This window comes from Larus michahellis, chromosome 2, assembly GCF_964199755.1.
Source record: "Larus michahellis chromosome 2, bLarMic1.1, whole genome shotgun sequence".
Classification (NCBI taxonomy): Eukaryota; Metazoa; Chordata; class Aves; order Charadriiformes; family Laridae; genus Larus; species Larus michahellis.
The window spans coordinates 78,100,156-78,126,095 of NC_133897.1; the positions used below are offsets into that span (position 1 = coordinate 78,100,156).

General features: G+C 44.2%; 1 protein-coding gene across 9 annotated transcripts; it reads right to left on the bottom strand.

The window, feature by feature from the left end:
• Nucleotides 1–4,160: 4,160 nt before the first annotated feature.
• Nucleotides 4,161–20,720, bottom strand: NQO2 (N-ribosyldihydronicotinamide:quinone dehydrogenase 2). Of its 9 annotated transcripts, XR_012585626.1 has the most exons (10): nucleotides 20,605–20,720; nucleotides 20,118–20,177; nucleotides 18,314–18,478; nucleotides 16,723–16,853; nucleotides 14,358–14,471; nucleotides 9,836–9,937; nucleotides 8,592–8,772; nucleotides 6,734–6,906; nucleotides 6,027–6,289; nucleotides 4,161–5,300 (listed from the first exon to the last, which is right to left on the bottom strand). XR_012585626.1 is itself a non-coding variant. In XM_074576063.1 (8 exons), exons 2-7 carry the CDS (start codon nucleotides 20,122–20,124, stop codon nucleotides 8,599–8,601), a joined length of 663 nt encoding a protein of 220 aa, XP_074432164.1. In that variant the 5' UTR covers nucleotides 20,125–20,177; nucleotides 20,605–20,720; the 3' UTR covers nucleotides 4,161–6,906; nucleotides 8,592–8,598. The 9 variants fall into 9 exon arrangements, 6 of the variants coding, with proteins under 6 accessions (XP_074432164.1, XP_074432161.1, XP_074432159.1 ...); XR_012585625.1 differs by lacking the exon at nucleotides 6,734–6,906; XR_012585627.1 differs by lacking the exon at nucleotides 20,605–20,720 and having other exon boundaries at nucleotides 20,118–20,400.
• Nucleotides 20,721–25,940: the final 5,220 nt, after the last annotated feature.

A 25,940-nucleotide genomic window follows, 5' to 3' on the forward strand; every position in this document is an offset into this window, starting at 1 on the left:
CGGGCCGGCCTGGCCCGCCCCGCCGCGGAGGAGGAGGAGGCGGCCCGGGCTTGCCCAAGGGCTGGGTCTGTGCCACGCACCGCGCGGCCTCCGCCGGCACGAAGGGTGAGATCCGCGCCGGCCCCCGAGCCGGGCGGGCGGCGGTACCCAGCGCATCCCGGCATCCCGCCTCCCGCGGCCGGCTGGAAGGAGTCGGCTCCCGGTGCCCCCCGCACCCCGCCGGTGTGAGCGGGCGGTGAATGGTGCAAACACGGCCGAGACGGACCGCAGTCGGGGGTTTTGGTGCGTGGCGGGAATGCGTTTGTTTGTCGTCGTTTCGGTGCCCCGGAGGCAGCTTTTCGTGCAGGAAGGGTGGAGACAGGAGTTTCTGTTTGTCGGCAGAACAGCGGTGACAGGTGACAGTCCTGGGGGCAGCTGCAGAAATACGGGACTCAAAAAGACCGCCGTAAACCACCTGATCCATTCTCTTGCGGGGGCCAGGTGTGTCTAGGGCATCTCTGACAGATTTTATTTAGTTTGTCATTGTCCTAACAGCAAAGAAGATTCCATAACTAACATATTCTATTATTTTTATTAGGAAAACTGTTCTAATATAGAAATAATGTCTAACACAGCTTCTTTACATAAGACTGATCCCTTTGCCTTTCCTCCCGTAAAACAGTGGCGGTGGCGAGTGTCTACTCTCTTTGACAGGACCTTTACTATTCTGGGGAACTGTTTGCATTCCCCACGGTGTTTTGTGGATGCTGTGGAGTTCACAGCTCAGTACTACCAGAAAAGCAGCAGTAGATCCATGTGGGAGGGCAACAGCAGTCTGTGCTTAAACCGGTGTTTAAGCAAGGGGGACCCTCTAAAACTGGAGGGCAAGCCTGATAGCGATGAGAGAACAAAAGTGGTCCTGGAGCCTGGTCCTGTTTCCTGGTGGAAACTGAGGCCCCAGACTGTCATAGATCTGGAAGAAGCATAATGGCAACAGAGGGTTTGATTTAGTTCTCTGCTAGGCCCCACGCTGGATTTCATGGATACGGTTCCTCAGCTGTGGAGGACTTCTGAGGCTATGTTTGTACCTGTCCTACTCCTGCCACATACGAACAAAACATTTCAGAATGTAGTACCTGAATTCTCAGACCCTCCCCCCCGCCATGTACCCTTGTCTGCCCCTCCAGGGGAAGACACAGTCTGATTTGTGCCTTCTGCTGGCCGGAACGTTCATCTGCGAGGGGCAGGTGGCTCCTATCTTCCAGCTTTATGAAAGGTGTCTCTTTGGAAAGACAGATAGGAAACTGTAGTATGTGGGCGGCTGCAGTTTTGGAGAGGTAGAACAGCCCCAGTGATCACTTTCAAGCTGAAGTTTTCTCTCCTAGTCTTGAGACGGTTTTCTGGACCTCGTTGGACAAACTGAACAAACAGCTTCTTTCCAGGAACTCTCAAAAAAATGCTGGGTGCAATCGTTTCTACTCTAAAAGAAAAATGTTGTCAATGGAACTGATGCTTGCCCAGTGCATCCCTGTTTTCCAATGGTTGTGGACCAGCTGTTATGGAGCCAGAACGGGAGCTGAATGCTCTGATAGCTCCAGATGCAAGGGCCGATCACACTGTAATGAGGAGACTTGGGACAGCCATGCTGAATGGCCAGACTAAGCTCATTGTAGTTTGAATACAGACATTTCATGTCCACCCACACTGTGAGGTATTGTAAGGAGGGTGTTATTAAACCTGCAGTCCAGAGAATCTGGGATGTCTGTCAACTAAATAAAGCAAAAGTAAATCCAGACGTGGTATCTCTGGTGGGCTGATCATGCAGTTTTAGTCTTCTGTTGCAATCCCAAACATTACAGAAATCTTTTCATAACGCTTCTGAGGTTTTTTTTTTTTTTTGGTTTGTTTTTCTCTGCTTTTGAGCTTTCCATTGCATATGCGGCTGAAGACATGGGCTGAAGGCAGGAAGTAAGAGAGATGGCTAAGTTTGTAAGAATTGCATGGCTAAAAAAGTTTCATTCAGTGGGTGATTTGCTAACAAGCGCTAGGCGAAAAAAGACAGAAATTAGCATTTATTTGTGGTGCTTAGAGGTCAGTGTTGCCTGTTATGACATTCCTTCTCGAAATGAACAGAGAAAATAAATTGATCCAAAAATGCAATCTGAATTTACAGAGAAATCTTTTAATTCTGATTGAGAAGAAAGGAAGGTTACCCTGAATTGGCTAATAAGGCCAGCGCAGTTTTAACGCTTTTCACAATAATGCATTTATGTGAGCAGAAGTTTTCAATTTTAGTACTAAAGAAAGTAAATAAGCCCATTTCTCTTTTTACTTTAACTGAAACTTTCACTAATCTCGACCAAACTTTCATTTACTTTGGACTAAAAATCTCAGCCATGTTATTAAAACTGATTAAAAAAAATGTAAATACATAGAATTCTAAGCACTTCTTTTTTTTGTCGTGTAGCTGTTTTTATTGTCAGCAGGATGACAGTTGCTGTATGTGAAATTTGCAGGTTTCATTGCACAACTGGAAGAATTGTAGGGGCTGATAAATAAAAAGTGTCAAAACTCCACAGTGCTAGACCAAGGCTACCTGGAATGGCTACTTATCTCATTAATCCTAAAAAACGTAAAATCAAATCACGATAAGCTTGTGCTGTAATGGGAAAGTGACTTTGCACAGGGGTGTTTTCCTGGTATTAACTTTGAAGGCTGTATTGTGGTAAGCTTTAACTACAGAGGTTTAATTTTTTCTGCTCCTCTCTTCTGCAGTTAGCTGCCAGGTATCTCTCGACAGTCTTTTTCCTGTCTATGCCTTGCATGAATGGTGAGCTCTGTAGGGACCTGCACAGTGGTGGGACCTGTGTGTAACGGTGCTGTGGCTGTCCCCGGATAAAGGCTCTGCCGGGACCAGCAGGGATAAGCTTTTCCTGTAATCGTGCAGAACTTGGAAGTCCTAACTGTCAGCCTGAACTTACATCTATGAAAAGTAAAGCTGAGAGGCAGAAGGCTTTAAGATTTAAACAAAAAGCGCTTTCAAGTACAGACCTCCTGAAGCTGTTAGCCAACAAAAAGTGAGGCTGCTACCACGCATTCCTGAAGCGCAGGGAACATTATTTACAGTCTAGTAACTACCAGCTGGGAGGTTCCCAGCTCTGGAGATGAGTCAATGCTGAAACATTAATTCTGGGGTCAGTGCCCTGCCTAGAACTCTGGGGAGGGGGATCATTGGTGGCAAAATGCTAAGAGATACACATCTGTAATCTTTCTGTAATCTACCTTTTAATCTAAAGCGAAAGCATTATCTGGTCTGATTGATCGCACTGCTGTCCAACAGCTGTCAAGATATTGTGTTATACAGCTGACTTTACAGAAAGAAGCCATGATTTTAGCTAGCTTTGGCTCACCAATGCAACAGAACTTCTATTGTATTTCTCTGAGCCTCCGGAAGGCTGAGGCGGGAGAAACCGCAGCACTGTGCAACCAACAGTGTTGATGCAAAGGGAAAAAGGCCGTATTCCCCTGGGGAGTCCCAACGCAGAACAGGATCCCTTAAGACACTTGGGAACCACTGTTGCCTGTGGCTGACCGCAGCCACAGTTTTTCATTGCAGTTAAGTTCAGAAGACGATCATGTGAGGTTTCCCCTAGACGCTGAGGTGTGGCCTAGCAACAGATGACAGAAATATGAGGCTGTACGTGTAGAGTACACTGAGAGGGTTTTGTTTCCACCTGGCTTCACATTAGGTTCCAGTAAAGACACCACCTTTGCTCTGCGCATCTCACTGGAGTACACAGCATTTGCAGGTGTGTCAGTCCTCTGTGACAATCTGTTGCTTGGATGAGCCCGCTAGGTCTTGGTTTATGCTCTCTGTCGGATGTTAACAAAATGCATTCTTATTTCATCAAGCGCAATTGGTAATTCAGAGACAGCTATGCGGTATTTTGGCCGCATAATCCTAGAGAAGAAATTGGTCTTCTGCCTCCTTGCTGAGTTTTCCAGAGATCAGAATTCCTCTGCATTCAAACAGCGTTAAACCAATACTGCTGAATCTGGAGGAGTTTAAAAATGTCTTAGGATGGTTGGAAATAACTGGTCATGAAAAATTATTTCACTAAATTTTACTGTTCAAAAAAATAAGAACTTCACCAGTATTATAATTTTTTTTTTTTTTTTTTAACACATCGGTCTGCACCAAGCACTGTGATACAAATTCTTCAATAGGTGTTTCCTTGGTATTTTGTTCTATGGAGAATGTTCCCGTAAAGGTACTAACACCAGCAGAGTAAGATGGAAGCAACAAAAGTATTGCAGGAATAGACATCTCCCAAACTTGTTTGTGAAATGATCAACTACCGCCACTATGCTGAAGGACCTAAAAGGAGGCTGCTGAAATGCGAGGCTACTGCTGTGGACTAAGGCCTCTCCTTCCCCAAACATTTGTAGTCAAAGATTCTTTTATACTTTTTAACTCGAATTTTTGAACTAAGGCTGGAGTAGCTCTCTTGGCTGCTTTGCAGTGACCCACCTAATTTAAAAGGAAATATCATGGATCTTGGAGCTTCATTTTTGTATGGATACAGTAGGTATTTTAATACCCTTAGAATGATTACCCATCACTAAAACTTGAGAGCACTCTAAGCTTAAACTTTTTGTATCTCTTTTGTGGATCATAGGTTCTTTGGGCTTCAGGATACCTACTAACATAGTAGGATTTTTCTTTAAAAAAAAAAACTGTCAGAGAAAGAGACCAGAGTGTTGTCTGAAAGTGTGTGGGAGAAGAGGACCACCAGCAATAAAAACCAAATCCACTAACTAAATGAAAGAGGAAAGCATGTTGCCCTTTCTCCACAGCCTGAAATGCAGCTCTAAGTTACTCATCTAATTCTGGCTTTGTTCTGATTAAAATGACGCTGTTTTGACAGAACTATGTTTGACTTTTAGCATAATGTGATTTAGCATGGCAATCATTATTTAGATCAAAATGGCTGTAACATTTCCAGCACTACTAAGAAACTAATACTGACACTTCCTTTCTCTCTCCTTATAAACCACAGACCACTCTCCATTGGTTTTCTACATGGTAAAATTCTCCCTTGAGTTTTTGTAAGGCATACGCCAGAACATACACGTGCCCCTGCACAGTGGGCTGTATAGCAGGCACTGAAAGCATGTCAGGACAAGGACATTAACTCTTGGCTCAGCACCCTTCAGCAAAAGTGGTTTAATCTGTTATGTGTCCACGGTTGAGACGCAGTTCACAGTTGAGACACAGCTCACGGTTCCGATTACCTTTTCCCTGAACAGGTATAGGAGAGCTAGACACGAAACAAAGGAAAGGGACACGAATTATGAGGCACATAGAGTGATTTCTGTATAAGAACAGACTACACTGATGAGGACTGAGATTGACTGTAGAAAGTTACAGTTGAGTAGTGGTTCTCAGTTCCCTCCCCATCATATACTCCCTTGTACAGTGGGATTGATATTCCTTGTACATTGGAATAATATTCCTGAATAATTTACTTTAGGAGGAGTTAAAGCATGTAGAGAATGTCAAAAGCCTCTTGGAAATACAAGCAGACTATATCAGCCAGATCACCAAAGTTTCGTATCAATTTTGTTTTAAGGAAACTAAGCAGGTAGGGGACAAGAAAGAAGGTCATGGCATGGAGACATGTTTAAAAGGTAGGACAAAGAGGGCAACAGTAAATGGCCCCCAGAACAGAGGGAGGTTACAAGTGCAGGGATTTGAGTTGTTGAAAATGTTCTGGAAAAGAATATGAGCAATGAGGTTGGGAAAGTTTGCTGATTATAAAGATTATTCAGAGGATGGGGGGACAAGCAAAGCAGATTGTGAAGAGTTATGGAAGAATGGTTGAGTGACTGGGCAATGAGATAGGAAATGAAATTCAAGATGAAAAGGGGTGCACATGAGGGGAAAAAGAAATTACCCTAAATTCATATATATAAAATAATAGCCCCTGAGCTGACCACGACCACTGATGGCCACGATCTAGGGTTTCAACACATGAAAACATTACCTAGAGCAAATCGTATGTCAGAGATTTGTATGCAGAGAAAGTTGTATGAATCCAAGAGTCACGGAGTTGACTCTGTGTGCCCTTCTGGTCCCCTCTTCTCAGTAATGGGATCGTGAGACTGGAAGAGTTCAGGGAAAAGCAACAAGGGTGGCCAAAGATCAATGCCTTCTCTTGGAAGAACAACTGAGCAGGACAGGACTCCATGGCCTCGGAAGGAGATTATTTAGGAGAGGAGGTGATGCACATCTACAAAACTCTAGGCACTGTGTAAAAGAACGGATAGGACTGATCATTTACTGTTGACTGGGAGAAATTAAAGAAAGCTACTGGGAACCAGGTGCTTCATCCTCCCCGGGATCCCTCCCCACTCCAATGTTTCATGCCAGGAAAAAGTTGACCCGCTGAACTTTGCAAAAAAACATTGGCTGCTTCAAGTTGGCAGGAATTCAAGAGAAGACTGAACAAAATTCAGAGCAGAGGCTTGGTAAAATAAAAAAACTAAAATAAATACCAAATATAGTTGGAGCCCAGGACAGTATTCAGGGGAAGTGCTTGCTCTTCCCGGCCTATAACCACTGTGGAGAAAAAGCTCAGGTTGGAGGGTGCTTGTTCTGACATAGCACAATCACTCTTGTATACTTATATTACAGATATCCAGTTTAACACAGGCACTTAATGCTACGATGCGCATGGGAGCTGGCACGCACCTGCCGAATAGTGTCAAGCAGTGTAGCTTCATCATATGGGTCAGTCTGAGATTTCTTCATCTAACAGTTTAACCCACTAAGCTCTGCGACTGATCCAATACAGTAACATTTGGTTTGACAGTTGCAGCTTCTGCTTTCATATCCATTTCCTTCTTTCTTGAACAGTCTGGTAACTGAACACAGTGAACACAAGGATGATTCCTCTCCTGTACAATTTTAGTATTTGCATTTGTCCTTCAATCTCTCTTCATGTCACTTAAAGTTGTTTTCCTTAAGTCTTTTAGGCAAGAATCTGCTTTCCCCACATCTTACGTGTGTAACATTTTCCATTTTATTCCCTTTCACTTTCTTTTTCCTACACAAGAGTTACTGAGCCAGAGCAAGTTTCTCGCTTGTGCAGCTTAAAGACTTTTGACTCATACACACGGAAGCAGATGTCTGCAACAGCTTAGGGCAGCACTGCTTCCAGGGGTCTGTGTCTGCTAGAGGTGGCCCTTCACTGCACATAGTGACAAAAAGGAACGCGTGACACTTTCCCTGCGGTAACAATTCCCAGTCTGGTGTATCAGCGTATGCTGCTGTTCCAGAACCTGGGCTCAGCATGTTTATTATCCAAATAGCCCTTAAAGAAACATAGGGGTGGGGCACGACAAGGCTGCTACAAAGAACGTATGGCAGATGCACGCTCTGTATGCACAGGCCTAAGTGTCATTTCACAGTGACTCAGAAGACCGTTTCTTATTCAGGCCACGTTCTTTTAATGTCAAAGTGCAAAGCCAGCTGCTGGGTAAGCTGATCAAAGCAAGAGATGGTGTAGCTAAGCAAGAAACCCACCCTTTGCCATATGCACAAAAAAGGGTTGTGCTCTCAAGCTCAAAAATAATCTGTTTAAAGTTCGAGGTAAAAATCATGGATGTTAAGAGCCAGACAGTCGTTTTGTCCCATGAGATTCTGGCTCGCAAACAGACAGTGCTCCTGCAGGTTTTTGGGCAGGCATTCTACCTTGCCCACTGCCAGTGCGGTAGATGGGTCCAAGGAATCCCATCTACACTGATGCCTGACAGGATGTGCTCAGCCCTCCAGACCCAAATAGCAATACTGACTGGTGTGAAGGAGCAGGGAACAGATAGGATTCCTTTTTGTCTCTACTTAGGGTAACAAAAACAGAGAGCTCCCTTTGATTTTAGGAAACGACACACTTTACAAATGGGAGCTACGTTCTATAAAGAGAGGCAATACATGCATATACTGCTATACAATATTTGTATTTGTTTTTTCTTCCTTTTCTGGTATCTGTCATAACTTTAATATTGCTTTGTAAATGTGTGGAAAAGCCTAAGGCTGTCCACAAGCCTTTCCAGCTAAGTCACTGTGCAACTGTATACATCTTTTTGCATTATTCATGATCTGGCTTCATAGCTCAAAGGCACAAGTGTAGAGCTCTCAATTAAAAGAACAGGACTGGCAATAACAAGGTTGAGTATGGGCAGTATATTCCCTTGCAAATAAAAAAAAAGTGGCAGCCTGTACAAAAAGTGTTAAAATAAACTCTTCTGTTTCATAAGCAGCGATGGTATAATCTGCAATTAAATACCACTTGTGTTATCAACCACTTGTAGGCAGGATATCACCGTTTGTATGAGCAAGGATAATTTTTCAAAAAGAGTTTTGCACCCATCATTGAAGAGAATCCCTCAGGAATCGATGAAGATAAATGCTATATTGTCAGTTAAACTGCTAGCTGTAGTACTCTCAAGATACTTATAATACATTTGAAGTAGGAGATCAGCATTCACACATTGAGATAAAGCACCAAAAAGAACAGAGAAAAAAATATCTTCTCTCTGTAGTCCTGTACCTGAACATTACTTGAAATACCACTCAGGAGAGCAGTTTATGGGTTCTTCCTTCCAAAGAGTCTTCAGGCGGTGGGCCCAGGCAATCAGCATCTCCTTCCTCTTCTCCTCAGAGACATACTCTGGAGCGAAGCAGATGTGAGGTGCAAGGACTTTGACACCACAAAAGTGCATGATTCCATGCTGGACTCAAAGCAAAGAAAGAAATGCCTCAGGAAGTAGTTAGCCTTTCACTTTCAATTCAAGAATGTGGAAGATTCAAATCTGAAACTGTTTTTCTGACCCAATATTAGGCAGGTTTTCTAAATCTGTGCATTTATCAGAAGGGAAGTAAATGGCAAATGTTCATTACCTATCCTGGCAGTCACTATTGAAGGCTAGGCATTAAACAGAATGACATACAATACGCTGAAAAATAAGGTCAACTTCATTTATTCTGCTGTGTGGAATTTATTTTTAAGTGCTATTAAACCCACAGAACTGTTTTCTTTGGCTGCTTTATGCTATTAAATTTGCAAGGATCAGAGACAGCCCAAAGTTCATCGTACTGTTTGAATCTCCACAGTCCGTTCCTGAACTGCAGTGTATTTCTCATCTAATTCCGAGGGGTTTTTTTTAAATCTTTTGCCTCTGGCTTAGCCAAACGATCCTGAATGAAGTGAGATAGCCTCACAAGGGCAGACAGCTAGTAATCGCAATGGGTAGGGGATCAAAGAATTTAAGCACATCCGTTTGTATTATATCAAGAAGTAGCTAGCACAGTTTGCCTCACGACCTAAATTTCTCAAAGCATGCTTTCTGATAAAAGGGTAGCAATAATAAAAGGTATGCTAACTTTTGGATGCTGGTCATTAATGCCAGGATAATGGGTGACTTCCCTCTTGCCCCACATCCTACATGAATCTGGTATCTATGGGGAAAATAAATCCTGCATGCGAAGGCTAAAGGAAATCCTATGACACCAGAGAAACTTAAAAGCTTTGTATAGCTTTCTCCAGATTCCAATATGAAGGGGCACTAAATGACTCTGTGGACTTTTAAAGTAGTATCAGGATTTTAGGCCCAAATTTATAACCTGCAGATGCTTGGAACAGACAACTTAATTCTTATATTGAATTCATATTTCATATGTAAGAATATAAATAATATAAATTTCATATAAAATAAACAATAACACAACTGTTAAAAAATAATTGGAATAATAAACATTAAGGCAAACCCCAACCAAATAATTCATATATTATACCTGCATGGGCCACAGGACATAGCGAATATCACCACTGATACCTCCTTTTGCATACATCTCTCTGCTTCCTCCAGTGGTGAAAGAAAACAGGGCTAATTTGTCCTAGAATTAAGAAAGCAGTGTTTGAGTTAGGCATGTTTAAAGAGTGGCTGAATAGTTCAAGAGATATTCAGGGGAGCCTGGACAGCGTAAATTTCTAGAGGAGGTGGTGTCCTCCTCTTTTCCAGACCTTATGTGTAGTGGCTCTGAGGCCAAGACTGATGACATACAACTAGGCACAGTGGACTGCGTGTCAGGGCTTTGGGGAGAGACAGGTTAAAAAGAAAAGGAATTACATGTCTGACACCCTTGTATGAAGCAGGGCTGACCCTTGTTCTCCCCTGTGCAAGGTTTGGAACACTGTGGCTGGAAAGCACTCTGTTACTGAGAATATCTTTATTCCTGTCCTCCCTCAATGCAGAAATTGAATGCTACAGTCCTCCTTCAAACTTGGGCTTACTTGTCACTTGCCAAGGAATAATTCATAGAATCACAAATTATTCCTCAGGTGTTCTAAACCCCTGTGTTTCTTCTGCTTCTGTAACTATGGTATTAGCCATGGGGTTATGATCATAGAATCATAGAATCATAGAATCTTCATGGTTGGAAAGGACCTTTGAGATCATCGAGTCCAACCAAACAACCTACAATCTCTGCCACTAGAGCATGCCCTGAAGTGCAACATCTAGATGTTTCTTAAACACCTCTAGGGATGGTGACTCAACCACCTCCCTGGGCAGGCTGTTCCAATGCCTGACCACTCTTTCAGTAAAGTCATTCTTCCTAATATCTAACCTAAACCTCCCCTGCCGCAACTTCAGACCATTTCCTCTGGTCCTGTCATTATTTACTTGGGAGAAGAGGCCAACACCCACCTCTCTACAACCTCCTTTCAGGTAGTTGTAGAGGGCAGTGAGGTTTCCCCTCAGCCTCCTCTTCTCCAAGCTAAACATGCCCAGCTCCCTCAGCCTCTCCTCATATGACCTGGTCTCCAGACCCCTCACCAGCCTGGTAGCTCTCCTCTGGGCACGCTCCAGCACTTCAATGTCCCTCTTGTACAGAGGGGCCCAGAACTGAACACAGTACTCGAGGTGAGGCCTCACCAGTGCCGAGTACAGAGGCACCATCACTTCCCTGCTCCTGCTGGCCGCGCTATTCCTGATACAAGCCAGAATGCTGTTGGCCTTCTTGGCCACCTGGGCACACTGCTGGCTCATGTTAAGCTGGCCGTCCACCAGCACCCCCAGGTCCTTTTCTGCTGGGCAGCTTTCCAGCCACTCTTCACAAGAGTGAAGAGCGTTGTTGTGTTGCTGTAGCGTTGCTTGGGGTTGTTGTGACCCAAGTGCAGGACCCGGCACTTGGCCTTATTAAACATCATACAGTTGGCCTTGGCCCATCGATCCAGCCTGTTCAGGTCCCTCTGTAGAGCCTTCCTACCCTCAAGCAGATCAACACGCCCACCTAGTTTGGTGTCATCTGCAAACTTACTGAGGGTGCACTCAATCCCCTCATCCAGATCATTGATAAAGATATTAAACAAAACTGGCCCCAAAACTGAGCCCTGAGGGACACCACTGGTGACCAGCCGCCAAGAGGATTTCACCCCATTAATCACAACTCTCTGGGCACGGCCATCCAGCCAGTTTTTAACCCAGTGAAGAGTACACTTGTCTATGCCATGATTCGCCAGCTTCTCCAGGAGAATGCTGTGGGGGATGGTGTCAAAGGCCTTACCAAAGTCCAGACAGACAACGTGCACAGCCTTCCCTGCATCCAGAAGGCGGGTCACATGGTCACAGAAAGAGATCAGGTTGGTTAAGCAGGACCTCCCTTTCCTGAACCCATGCTGGCTGGCCCTGATCCCTTGGCCACCCTGCACTTGCCGTGAGAGCTCACTCAAGACGATCCTCTCTATGATCTTTCCTGGTACTGAGGTCAGGCTGACAGGCCTGTAGTTCCCCAGATCCTCCTTCCGACCCTTCTTGTAGATGGGCGTCACATTAGCCACCCTCCAGTCATCTGGCACCTCCCCTGTTGACCAGGATTGTTGATAAATGATGGAGAGAGGCTTGGTGAGCTCTCCCCCCAGCTCCCTGAGTACTCTTGGGTGAATCCCATCTGGCCCCATAGACTTATGTGCATCTAGGTGCAGAAGCAGATCACTGACTACTTCCTCCTGGATTATGGGTGGGTTGTTCTGCTCTCCATCCTTATCTTCCAGCTCAGGAGGCTGAGCACCCTGGGGATAGCTGGTCTGACTATTGAAGATGGAGGCAAAGAAGGCATTAAATATCTCAGCCTTGTCCCCGTCCTTGGTTGCAAGTTTCCCCCCTGCATCTAGTAAGGGATGGAGATTCTCCCTGGCTTTCTTTTTTTGATGTATTTATAAAAGCTTTTTTTGTTGTCATTAATGTTAGTAGCCAAGTTGAGCTCCAGCTGGGCTTTTGTCCTCCTAATTTTCTCTCTGTATAACCTAACAAGATCTCTGTACTCCTCCTGAGTTGCCTGTCCCTTCTTCCAAAGGTGGTAAACCCTCCTGTTATTCCTAAATCCCATCAGATGTTCCTTATTCATCCAGACTGGCCATTTTTCCCGCCCTTTAGACTTGCGACACTGGGGGACAGCCTGCTCCTGGGCCTTTAAGATTTCCTTCTTGAAGAGCGTCCAGCCTTCCTGGGCCCCTTTGCCCTTCAGGACTGTCTCCCAAGGGACTCTCTCAACCAGTGTCCTGAACAAGCCAAAGTCTGCCTCCGGAAGTCTAAGGTGGAGGTTTTGCTAACCCCCCTCCTTACATTGCTACGAATTGAAAACTTGACCATTTCATGATCACTAAACCCAAGACGACCTCCAACCACCACATCTCCCACTAGTCCTCTGTTTGTCAACATAGGTCTAGCAAGGCACCTCCCCCGCTAGGCTCACCTACCAGTTTTGTCAGGAAGTTATCTTCCATGCACTCGAGGAACCTTCTAGCCTGCCTGCTCTCTGCTGTGTTATATTTCCAGCAGATACCCGGCAGGTTGAAGTCCCCAACCAGAACAAGGGCTGCTGATTGCAAGACTTCAGCCAGCCGCTTATAGAATACTTCATCTGTCTCCTCATCCTGGTCGGGTGGTCTATAGCATACTCCCAGCACAACATCTCCCTTATTTCCCTTCCCCTTCAACCTTACCCATAAACACTCGATTTTATCATCACTGGAATCTAGCTCTATACAATCAAAACACTCCCTAATGTACAGAGCCACCCCCCCACCTCTCCTTCCTTGCCTATCCCTTCTGAAGAGCTTATAGCCATTCATCGCAGCATTCCAGTCGTGACAGTCATCCCACCACGTTTCTGTGATGGCAACTACATCATAGCTGTTCTGCTGCACAATGGCTTCCAGCTCATCCTGTTTGTTGCCCATACTACGTGCATTCGTGTAGATGCACTTGAGCTGGGCTACCAATTTCACCCCCATCCTTGGCCCTTTATCCCTAGGCTCATTACTAGTGGGCCTGGTTTTATCCCCTTCCCCCTTCGATACTAGTTTAAAGCCCTGTCCATGAGCCCTTCTGCCATTAGCTTCTGCCCTCTCAGTTTTAGCTTCTGAAATTGAAATAACATTTTTCCAGTGCAGTATCCGAACTGCCTTGAGCCTGCACTCAGCATGCAGCTATGATCACTGGGGTTACTCCTGTTCATCTCGGGGAGGCAGCCATTTCTGAAATTTAAACAAACTGGAATTGTTTGGAATTCTAAAGAAGATCAGAAATTACAGAGATTAATATGCAGCAGAAAACATAAACGTGAAACTAGATTTGATTGTTCCTGGATGCTGCAGTTGTTACCAAATAAGATCCATCAGACAATGGGCCAAAATTTTCCAGGAATATTCCCAGTGCCAGGGAGAGTTAAAAATTTATGAGTTGTCATCTAGAGATACTGATCTTGCCTAATTTATAAGCTACAGAGAAGAAAAGGTTGAAAGGAGATAGCTGGGACAAAGGCTCATGCACTGGTTATGATTACTTCTGATTAAGTTTTATAGTTTAATTCCAACCTTTGACATCTAATCCCAGAACAGGATCTTGTCACCTATTCTAGTATGCCACTCGTTACAGACTTGTGTAGTCCTATGGCAGTGGGAAGAATGACAGACTATAGTTTTAGGAAATGGATTGATTTAAACTGTTTGCAAGCTGTATGCCATCCCAGCGCACTCGGATACACCTAGCAAATTATAAAGCCCGTTTTGCAGGCCAACTAAGAATCTCTTGGAGATTGCTTAAATCTTTAGGAACCAGTGCATTCTCCTTATTGTACTACCTTTCAGACAGTTTTAACAAGCCAGAAAGTTACTTGACATGTTACCAAAGCGTTATAACCATTATTTCAGGAGAGTGTAAAGTGAGACCTTTAAATAAATATAATGTAAAAGACAGACCGATATCCTCAAGAGCATTGTGCACATCTTAATAGAACAATCTCAGAAACATACCTTGAGCAAACCAGAATCGTAACAGTTTGGAAATTCGTGTGCAAATCCTTGGACCAAGACTCTGTCCATCCAGCCCTTCATGATTGCTGGCATGCTGAACCAATACAAGGGAAACTAGGCAAAAAGTAAATTACCTTGTTAGCACAGAGTCCAGGCCATCCTTAGGCCTGGTCTACAGTCTAAATCCTATTCTCTTAACCTGCTTGGATCTTGTACGTGCCTTCTTCCAGCTCCCTGTTGGGAAAGGCAGTAACTATGCTTGGCAAAAATAACTGCAGTGATTTCTGTTTGTAGTAGTCGCAGGTACATGCCTGAGCATATATAGCACACCAACACCATGGTGAACGTGGGGTCTTCCACACTAAAACTGGAATATCATGAAGCAGGAAGGTGACTTATAATTCAAACTTAAGACTGTGCCGAATTGCATCTCCTATTGCTGAAATGCAAAAGGAACATATGATCTAATGGAGAATGTGGCCAAAATGCACACAGAGAGCCCTATTACCAGGACTGACATCTGGTGATCAGTTCTGATCTGACAGTCTGCTGACAAATGCCATGGGATCTTAAGAAAGACATATTTTCACACCCTGCTGACATGATGATCCTGAATCACTTTATTGAGAAGCAAACTTTAACAGTAGGACCCTTTGTTTCTAGATCTTCCAATTAGCCCATGGGACTACGACCTGTCATGTCTTATTTTCATTATCGTGAATGCTTTGTGGACTCTTATTATAGGACACATCGCTACCCCTAAACCTTTGTATACACTGCGCTACGGAAGAAGAAATTCTGTAAAAACTCATCCTTGTGTGGCTTAATTCAAGATGGCAAAAATTTGGAAACTGGGCAATGACCACTATCTCTAGAAGTGCCAAGTTTAGTCTGTAGTAAATTTTAAATTAATTCATGGTGTCTTTCAGAGGCCTTTTTTCTTTCTTTATTTTTTTTTTTTTCCCTGCACCAGAATATACTCAACTCTTCATAGCACTCTAAAGACAGAAAGTAGAAAGCAACCGCTTCCTTTGGGGAATGTTTTGCTATACTTGTCTCGGGAGCAACGGTGTAAAAATGATGAAGACTTACAGTGAAACGCTTGAGTATGGTCTCATCCTAAATTTCATCTAGAGTCAGACAGTGGAATGTATATAGGCTATGCCTAAGGCCAACAGTCACACAGACATGCAAAGAAATGTAAGGCTTGTATTGCCTTACACAGTATTTCTGGGACTTGTAGACAGTAAGGACAGAGCTGGCACAGTGGGGAAAAACGATGGGCTGTAATGTTCCATTAGCAAGTCCAGATAGTGCTTCTGCAATTCAGCAATAAATGAGGACAGTCTAGTCAGGGAAGTCCAAATTCCCCGAGCCTGCTGGCTGCTCCCAGCTGCTCGCCCAGGAAGTAAGCCTTGCCCTGCTTTCTGCCAGCCCGCCTGACATCAGTGGTCACATATGTCTTTGTGCATGTAGATATTAAGTTTGGCCCACTGTTGGTGAATTACTGAATTTGCTGTCGTTTCAATGTGGATAACTGTGCTACCGAATTACTGGATTTGCTGTTGTTTCAATGTGGATATCTGTGCTACTGAATTACTGGATTTGCTGTTGTAATGACCCAGATAACTGTACTACTGACCTGTATTTGTTACTGTACCATTACTTAAAGTGTTTATTCCTAAAGCTGTTGGTCTGGTGCCTCTTACCGTACCCCAAACCTATAACTCAGTGGGGCTGCATTAAGCCCTTACACACATTTCTGCGTGTAGATCTGTGTCTGCTTTGCGTAGCTCCATGACAAAGGGATAGTATCAGGCTGCCTGATAATACAGTGTGATTCTCATATTAAGAATTATAGTAGTATTTTGCATTCAATACTTTCTGGTCTGAGTTGCTCTATGCAATCGATGTGGAGTGCAGGTAGCGTGAGGACCAGTCTTCACAAAACCTATGCAATTAGACTCCTTTTGAATATTAATTTTTAAGTGAAGCACTGCTGTCGATTTTACTCAGGTATTCTGTTTCTAATTCGAGATGCCTTCCTACTGCTCAAAAATGCCAGTGTGGAGCCATTATTTGTGTGAAAAATTCATACTGTGCTAGCACAAATAATGCTTACACGCGATCTGGTATTTCTTATATTTTCTAAAATCCACATCATATCAGAAAAAAAACGACACCTTGAAATTGCTACCCTGGATACAGCCTGTTTTATGTTGACAGCAGAGCTACTACCTCTTTGTACTCTGGCTAGATGCAATGTTCCTAATGAAATCTATCACCTTCTCACTATTGCCTTTCTTTTGTTCAACCCTGTATATTACAACAGAAGCCTTATTTTAATACAATTTAAAATAATGACCTGAAAAATCAGTAAGTCTGCTTCCTGCACCTTCTTTTGCTCTTCAATCAGATCGTTGGACAAACCTCCTCTCTTATAAGCTTCCCATGTCTCCACACCATAATTGAACTCTTCTGAGTTGTGCAAGCAACCTGGGGGTAGAAATGAATAGTCATTCCTTGCCCTGTTTCTAGTACTGTAGCCGAACAAGAATTAAATACATGTTGCAATCTACAGTTCTAAATTGAATTACTGCTTTCCGTTTTTCCCCATTTCCCTTTTCTTTTGGTGGATATTCAGCATCATCACAGCTGACGGTGATTTGATTTTAAACTGGGGAGGAATGTAGTGTCTCTGAGTACTAAAACTTTCGCCTTTCTGTAGCAACATATGAAGTGCAATAAGAGGACCTAAGCTTGGCTCTAGAGTCTGGTGATGCAGGTGGATGACTTAAGTGGATTTAAGAGAATTTTGCCAATTGCTCTGCCTCTGCATTTGGGATTACTGAAACCACCATGCAGTCACAAGCACTATGTAGCTGGTTTTCAGCCTCTGTAACTGTGAAACTCAGCAGGGGCTGGGGAAGCAGTACTGGCAGGCTCTGCTGACTCCACCCAAGCATAGCTGGGTGAGCCAATTCAAATATGTCCAAATCAGACATATACATTCATTCTGCTGATTCAACTAGTAGATCATCAATCTCTAGCAGAAGAGAGAGGCAGTAGCCTCATGAACTAAACTCTAGCAAGTCACAGCATAGTATCTGAAGGCATTTCTCACCCACGAGAAATGGACTTCAGAGATTGACTTTGGACATGTGGTAATGCATTTTTCCCTCTCAGTAATGTCACTATGATACAAGGTTTGTATTCAGGAGTGGACTTTTAGAAATGCTTATGTCTGGTCATTAATAAGTTTCTCCTTGGTTTTGCCAGTGCTTGCACCGGACCTGTGCTATTTCTTTTTGATTCTTGTGTTAAAGAAAGAGTTTCAGCTGTCGCAGATCATGTTATGGCTTTGTGTTTCCTAACTTGGAAAAATACTGGGGCTAAATGCTAGTAAGAGCACAGTGAAAATATCACATAAGCCTAACAAGAGCATCATTATCATTTTTAGTAATCATATACTACCAAGGTAGTCGGGAGGTGGCAAGACAACTCAAAAGCCCAAGAGCTTAAGTGCTTGGAGCTAACTTGCACAAAGCATTTGTAATCTTGTTCGTTAAGAGAAGGTCGTTCTTAGAACGCCTCTGCAGTTGATTGCAAATACTATAAAAGTAATATTTTTTCCCTCATTCACTTTAGTCTAAAGGCAAAACACTGCATTATACAGATATTTCATTTTTCTGATTCTGGGGCCATTTCTAGTGATCAGATTTAGTTAAATAAAGATTATACTTGTTGGGTTACTACTCTGACATTTCTTACTCAATGCTGATAGAAAATAAAAAGCTGGATCTTGTTAGTTGAGAGATATCTGTAGAAAATAATAGCAACTATTTTTCAGAGTGCACCTAACACCACGGTTCTGGATTTTTAACGCAGCAGGATAGACAAGATGAAAGTTTGTCTTGTCATTACTGTTGAAAAAAGTGTATTTTAACTAGTCTCACCAACAATGTCATTTCTTGTTGCTCTTGGCTCAAAATGCATTGCGTACAAATCAGACACTGTGACACTGCAGCCCTGCTTGCTCAATTCTTCCACAGCAACCCTCTTCAAAGATCCATTCAAGGACTTGGGCTCTTGATGTGCATAGACTATCAGGACTTTTCTCCCTGGAGGCAGAAAGAAAACCAGAAAATACTTTTGAGTATAGGAGGCAGATACAAAACAGTTTGTGGAGCCAGGGCCTGGTACTTCATTTTTCTGTAGTGTGTTTTCCAAGCGGCACAAAACTAGTGAAAACAGAATGACAGTGGCAGCATTTGACTCCTGCTCGGCAACATTAAGTGACTCATGAGGAACTAATCACTGAATGCCCCCAACCCAGCAATTTTGTGCTACACTGGGCTTGCCTAGGTGGAACTCAGTGGACAGTGGGTGCGTTTCCATAGCAGGTCTCACTGCCTTACATCAGCACAACCCTGCCCCTCCTCTTGAGTTAGCATTTGTGTTTATCTGATTCCACTAACCCCCAAAAAAACTCAGCAACAGAAATAAAAGAAAAAAGCTGTCTGCTGGTTTAGCTCCCTAGGCTGGGTCAGACAAGCTACAGCGCAAGTGTAAGGGGCAGGCTGGGATCAAAGCAGTGCCAGCTTAGATTCGCTAAAAATGTTGGGGACTCAACTTCTGAGAGCTCAGACCATCTTCCTACTGCCATGTGGGATCCCCTCATCTTCCTGTTTAGTCCTAGTCCTGCGCAGGTGACAACATCAGGGTAGATGTCTAAGATGCCACTCTCTCACTTCAGCATCATCACAGCGACTTCACTAGAAAGCAATACGATTTTTTCTTAGACGTGAGAGTGTATCTCAAACTGCTGACGAAGTGGATTTAAGGTAAGCTGAGTGGCAAGATGGATATGTTGGGATGGAGCTTCTTAAACTGATGCAACAAGGTGTATCAGAGCTTACTTGTTCAAAATTTTATTGTACATAGGCCATTCAATTTTAATAATTTTCTAAAAAAAATAATTCATCACTGAACACAAGGGAAAGGTGAAATACTTTTATGGGGTACTAGTTGTTTATACGTAAACACTGCAGAGAGGGAAATTTCCAGGGACTATTGAAAATGACTAGATCTGCAAAACATGCAGCTAAACACGCAGTTCCTAACTGCCAACAGGAAAACTCGGGCATCTCCCGAGTTCAGTTTCTCCAGGGGACACAGAAGCTGCATGGCCCAGAGCACCACCAAGGTGACAGGTTAAGTTTAAGGTGTCAGAAATAATTAATAGAATGCGAGCTGAATGTTTAAAGAAAAAATATCTCATTTTTAACCTATATTATAAGGGGTGATTATCTCTCCAGCATGCACAGCATCCATGAAACAATAGCTCTGCCAAAAGACTAGTAAAATTTGTGGTCAAATGCCATCATAAATTTAACGCATGTATAGACCATTTAAACCCCTGCTCCATAACGTATTCTGGAATATCAAGGGCAGTTACCTCTCTGCTGTTCCTGCTGGCTCCCAGCAAATAGGTAGTTCAGTGGCGGGAGATGACACAAGCTCACAGATGCGATACCCTTAATTCTGCAACCTGCCGGTCTGTTTCCCTCTCAGCAGAGCTGAGGGCACTCGGACGTGGTGCTCCGTGAGATGGGAGTTTTCAAAGGCATCACTTACCGAAGTAATTTCTGTCCCTTGAGAAAGTAATACCTAGTGTCCCAGCTAAACACCACAGATACGCCACGTACCAGCGTGCCCACGCCTGAAACGAAGAGCGTTTTTATTAGTATTTGTTCTTACCTGCCATTTTTTGGAATCCCTTAGCAGCTTCTCCCTCGGGGATCCGATACGGCCTGCGAACTCAAGAGGACAAATTTGCTTATGTGAGAAGCATCAGCATGAGGAAAACCCGCCGTTTCAGTGGGAAAGGCACCATTCTGCCTGGATGTGGAGGGGCTGCGAGGGGAAAACACTGTGTGGGTGGGTGCCTCTGCGGTGGTGGGTGTACGGGTGGTGAGCCGGGCCCCCGGCATTGCCCCGCCGCGCGCGAAGGCCCCGGGGGCCGCGGCCCGCCCCGCACGCCGTCCCGGGCCCGCCCTCGCCGGCGGTACCGCGGACGGGCCCGCCTCCCCCCGCCACCCTCCGCCGGGGGTACCCCGGGGGGCAGCCGGACACTCGCTTCACCAGGGCTGCGCTGAGGGGCACGGCATCGGCTGGGGCGCTGCTCCTGCTTCGGGAAAAACGACTCCCGCCCTCCCCGCTCCCCGCCTCCCGCGCCCTGCTCTACCTGCTGCCCGCGGCCCGGCCTAACGCCGCGGCGGGGCTGGGAGCGGCCCGGTGGGGCTTGGAGCGGCCCTCCCGGCGACCCCTCTACCCGCCCGGCCTGGCCCGGCCCGGCCCAGCCCCCGGGGCTGCGCTGGGGCGGGGGCCGGCCCGGCGCCAGCGGCGGCTCCGTTAGAGATGTCGCAGCCCTTCGGTGCGGCCGCCCGCTGCTGGTGCTGCGCCTGGTGACTCCTGGTCATAGATACTGTGTGTCACGGGCTTGGTGGCGTTTCTTTATAACAGATCCTGCTCGTCTCGGGGTGCCGCCGGAGGGGAAGGGGGGCGGCTCGTCGGTGGGCACCCCTCTTGTCTCCTCGAAGCAGTTGGTGAGCCCTCACCCATCTGCCCCGGGGCCGGGAACCGACTGTGGTGGTTTTCAAAGGGAGAATCCGAGGTGAAAACTGGGCCCAACGGCCTGGGGAAGCAATGGCGGAGCTGCCGGTGTCCTCCCGCAGTGGGGCCGGCAGGAAACCTCCGTGCAAACCGTGCCCCGCCAGCGTTCTTCACCCGCTGCCCACCCTGCCCTCAGGCTCGGGGGAGACAGGCACCCCTCAGCCCTCTGCCCCGGCTTCCCAGGGGAGGAGGTGACAGAGGCAGTGCTGCGGGCATGGGGACACCCACCAACATACGCCGAGTATAAAATGTGAGCCCAAATTCTGCTTGGGATGGTCTCAAAGGTCCCTTCCAACCATGAAGATTCTATGACGCTATGATTCCTGCTTATACGGGAAGCGGTATGGTAGAGAACTGGGCAGGGACTCCAGAAATCCAGGTTCCAGTTAAAGTTCACTTTCCTCAGGTAGTAAACTTTTAAAGTTTACATCCTCAGGTAGGACGTCTTATTTTTGTCTATTCATCCCGTCTGGTAACAGAAAGAATGAGACCACCTGGTAACGCACTCGGTGTTTAAGCGGCTAAGGGCAGTATACTGCTAGCAAGTAGAATTCACTTTTTTGAAGACTGGGCAAAAACTAGGAAAGAAGCTGAAACGGATGTAGCTTGAAGACTTTGAGTTTTATATAGGCTGTTTCTTAATGCCCAAGACAAAAGTATGCATTTTCCTTCATTTTTTTCTCCCATGCGTGAGGTCTATTTACGGTAAGAGAAGGGAAACTAAAGGAAAAATGCTAGTAGTTTGTATACTGTACCTAGATAGTATTATCAGGCAGACTATTTAATATGATACCTCCCAGGAACAGTAAAAAAAATTACACCGTTCCTGTGAATTTTTCTGCATTCAAAACTCGCTGAGTATTACGGTATTTTCAGGTTTGGGGTTTTTGTTGGTTTGTTTTGTTTTGTTTTTTAATTTTCCCTGTTCCTGTTTTCCTTCTCAGCGCTCACCCTGCATTGGAAATTCTTTCTGCCTGGATATCTTCTGGGCATTGGCCGGGTGTCTGCTGTCATGCAGCCTCCTCTGGGGTCCTGTTTCCCTTCCTATCCTTATCTCCTGCTATCAGGAGCCTGGTCAGAGAGAACAATGGCTGTCACCCAGCCTGCGCATCCAAAGCGTTCCCTGGGCTGGCCGGGAGCCGACGCGTGCTCAGTCTTAAACTCACATGGAGTATCAGAAGCACTGCTGGATTCCCACCCAGGTTTTGACATAGCTCCTGGACTCACAATTATCTTGGTCTCTTTTGGAGATATAATGTAAACGGTGAGCATAATATGTATAAAGTAAATGGCTGATTTTCTCTTGACACACAAAATATTTTTGTCCTCCCAATGTATATTGATATCATATATATTATTAACGTTAACCACATTTGAAAAGGTCTACCTGAATATAAAAACAGCGTTAAAAAGGGAGTATATTTTGTGGAGGAAGGACTTCAGAGAACACATTAATGATGTATCACATGGATAGACACTTATGTTACAAAATTTCACAGGTATAAGAGGAAAGATGGTTTATTTTACTACTGGTAAATAATAGGCTTTTAAAACTGGAAAATATTGCAATACTGTAGGTGCGCATTGTGACTTTAGACAAATGAAAGTTGTAGTCTCAGCCTTGAGGAGTTTATGAATTTGAAGAGCACAAAATCATTAAATATTTCTCCACATAAGATTGACAGCAGTGATCTCACTGTAGAGGTGACCACCCCCCGTTTCCTGTAAAAGTTTACAGGATTAGTTCCTGTGTTAAATTCTAATATGTCCTAAAGTACCTTTCTCTCAAATATTGTCAGAATGATCTCTAATAATTTTACAAAATTTTAAAAAATCATTTCATGTTTGTCTTTGGCCAAAGTCTTTGGATTTCAGCAGCCACATTCAGCAATTTCTTAGCAATCTTGTGAGCACCCAGTAGTTTTTCAGAGCTCTTCAGAGAGTTCTTTATGAAACTGGAATTTCATAGTTTTAGGAATCCGTTTATTTTTGCTGTTTGGGCAACTGTGTGGGACAGAGTGAAGTTTCTTGTAGTCTCCTTCTCCCTTTCCAGCTTCCCCCACCTCCTTTAAAGTTAATTAGCACTCAGGAAAGTGTTGCAGTAGCTCAAACACCCTCTGAGATTTTAGTTTTGCAGGTAGAGAATGTTTCTTATTACCTTTTTTTTCATTTTCCTCCCAGTGCATTTGATATCAGTCTCTCTAGTCCTCCTTTGCAATAAGAAAAGGGTTTTTTTTCCCATTAATATTTTTTTTTCTGTCTAAGGACTTAATTGCTAATTAGCAATGAAAAAAGTAGCTGTGGCTAAACTGGGAGAAAATTCTCCTGTTGCTGGCAGCCACTCTTGAGCGTTGGCTGAGCGAGCCATACTTCATAACAAGTTTGGATATTTAGAGTTTCTCTTGCTTTCCGCTGACGTGAACTGTTCATCTAACACAAGACAGAGAACATGAGAAAATAAAAATTATGATAGTCATTCAGACCAAAGGTCTGTTCAGCCCAGCACCCCGTCTCCAGCCCTGCTCACAAGTAGATGTCTAGGGACGAGTAAGAGGAGGTAAGCGTGTATGATACTGACCCCACTGCTCTCAGCCTGCAGCTGTCTTCAGCTCACGCCTGGGCATGTTGTAGTTTACATAGTAACCTCGAATTTAGCTCTCCATCAAGCACTTTTCCCAGTCTCCCTGTGAATCCATGCCAGTCCCTTAAATGTGTGCTATCCTTGGAAAGGACCTCCGCAGACTCAGTTCCTGCTGGGTGAGGAACGACATCTGGATCCTGTCAGCTTCATTTGATGCCCCTTAGTTCTTGTACTGGGAGCGACAGTGAAGAGTCAGTCCCTGCTCATCCCCTCTGTCCGTTGGTGATTTCGTGGACCTGCCTCACATTGCCTCCTGAATCATCTCTTTTCTGAACTGAAGAGTGTTCTTCAAGGGGTCTTTGTTCAGAAACTGCGCTGTACTTTCAGTTGTTCCTAGTGCACTTCTCTGCCCTTTTCCAGTTTTGCTGTATCATTTGTTGAAGTGAGGGAACCAGATCTACGTATAGTATTCACAGTATGGATGTGCCTTGGATATACCCAGTAGTATAATGATTTTCTGCTTTGTGGTCCTAATAATTCCCAATGTAAAATTAGCTTTTTTGACTGCTACCAAGTGTTGAGCTGATGTCTGTGTGGAATTATCATACTTAGAAGATTTTAATCCTCTGTGGTGGTAGTCAGCTCCGAGCCCTTTATTTTTTTGTTGTGCTTTTTTTTTTTTAATTTTATTGTTGATTTGTTTGTCCCCATAAACATCTCTTAAGATTCAAAGAGACTAACTTTCAATTGCCAGGCTTCCCTAGCGGCATCCAGAACTCTGTGCTAATCTTAGTTCCCATGTAGGTTAGGAACAACCCTTGTGCTCTATGAAGGACTCGCCTATAGCAGGAATTCGGCACAAGTTGATGGCTTAAATACTGTTCTTCAGATATACTCTGTATACACTTCTCTACTGTTATCTAAAATCCCTTTACTCTTGATTTTTAGCCCCTCCACTGAACTCCAGTGAAGATAAATAACTATTTTTTTTTCTCTCTGAAAAACTAGTCAAGGATCATGCTTTTCTGTTGATTTTATTGGGGTAGGGGGTTTGACACACAGCTGAGGAGGGCAGAGATACCTCTTCTTTTATACATTTGCAATATTTGCTTTTTGGACCACTTGCGTAGGAAATCCAAGAGCTGGATTTAATTCTGTCTTCAGCTTGAGAGAAACCAAACATCCATTCTTATCAAATGACCCCCACATCAAACTGTGGGCTGTTCTGCAGTGGGTACTTCATCAGTTCCTGTTGAAGGTGTTTCTCTGCAGAAACATATTTTGGGTTCCAGTGAAGGAAAAGAGAGAATGCAGGCATGATTTTGTCATTTAGGCACTGGGATGACTCTGGAACATGAAGGCTCCAGTCCTTGTGTCAATCATTGCTGAAACCTCTAATATGTAACAGCAGTTGGGTGCATACACAGCTCCTACTGTGCTGTAAAAGAAAAGTCCATGCTCTCTTTACCTAAGATTAGCCATTAATTGGGTGAAAGTTTGAAGGTAGCGGGAGCTCGTTTTTGCCTAACTGTCATTTACATGATTTTAAGCCTTTCTTTCTTTCTATTTTTTTTTTTTTAATTAAATATCTGGCCTAGAATGAAAATAGGTTTTTTGTCACAATTCCCTCTGAGGACTCATTCATTCCTAGTATTCGGAAGCACAGCCAGCATTAACTGAAGGAGAAAAGAAAGTTCTCATAGGTAGGAAAGAGTGGTTCATGTCAAGGTAAACATTTAAATCGAAACCTAACAGACTACCTGGAAATCTCAAGCAAGTAGCCTTGATTTAGAAATTTGCATTGAATATTAACCTTACCTTTTCCCCTTTCTTTTAAAGATATATTTCAGTTTCCAGGCCAGACAATTCTATTGCAATGCTTCAAGTGGTATATTGGATGTCTTCCGTAGGCTTGGAGTTTGATCAGATGAATAACCCTTACGTGACAAAGCAAGACCGACATATGAAAAATAAGGGAAAACAAAGCACCCAAGAAAATGGAATGTATGAGGAAGGTGGCAAAGTAGCTCTAGCGGGGTGATGATCAATTATAGACAGATTTATAGCAAAATGGGAATCAAGATCTTAATGTGGGCCAAGGTGGTTGCCAAGGCAAAAACTTGCCAAGTACTGGTCAAGAAAATCTCTTCACTAATAACAGGGCATATTTGATGGCTTGCCTTTATCCCCTAGTGAAATTAAGTATCTTGCAAAATTGTAAAGGACAAGTAACTACAAAGGGAGAGAATCATTCATATAAACCTTTTCATCCAAAGTTGGTTCCTGATTCTATTCCCCAGGATGGAGACAAACTTCACTGACTTCTT

Coding starts and splice junctions, on each gene's coding strand:
- NQO2 (XM_074576060.1), bottom strand. Junction 14,472..16,722: donor CAGACTTACTGATTTTTCAG/GTCATTATTTTA, acceptor CTTTTTGCCTAG/TTTCCCTTGTATTGGTTCAG. Junction 8,773..9,835: donor ATGTCCTGTGGCCCATGCAG/GTATAATATATG, acceptor CTTTGAGTCCAG/CATGGAATCATGCACTTTTG.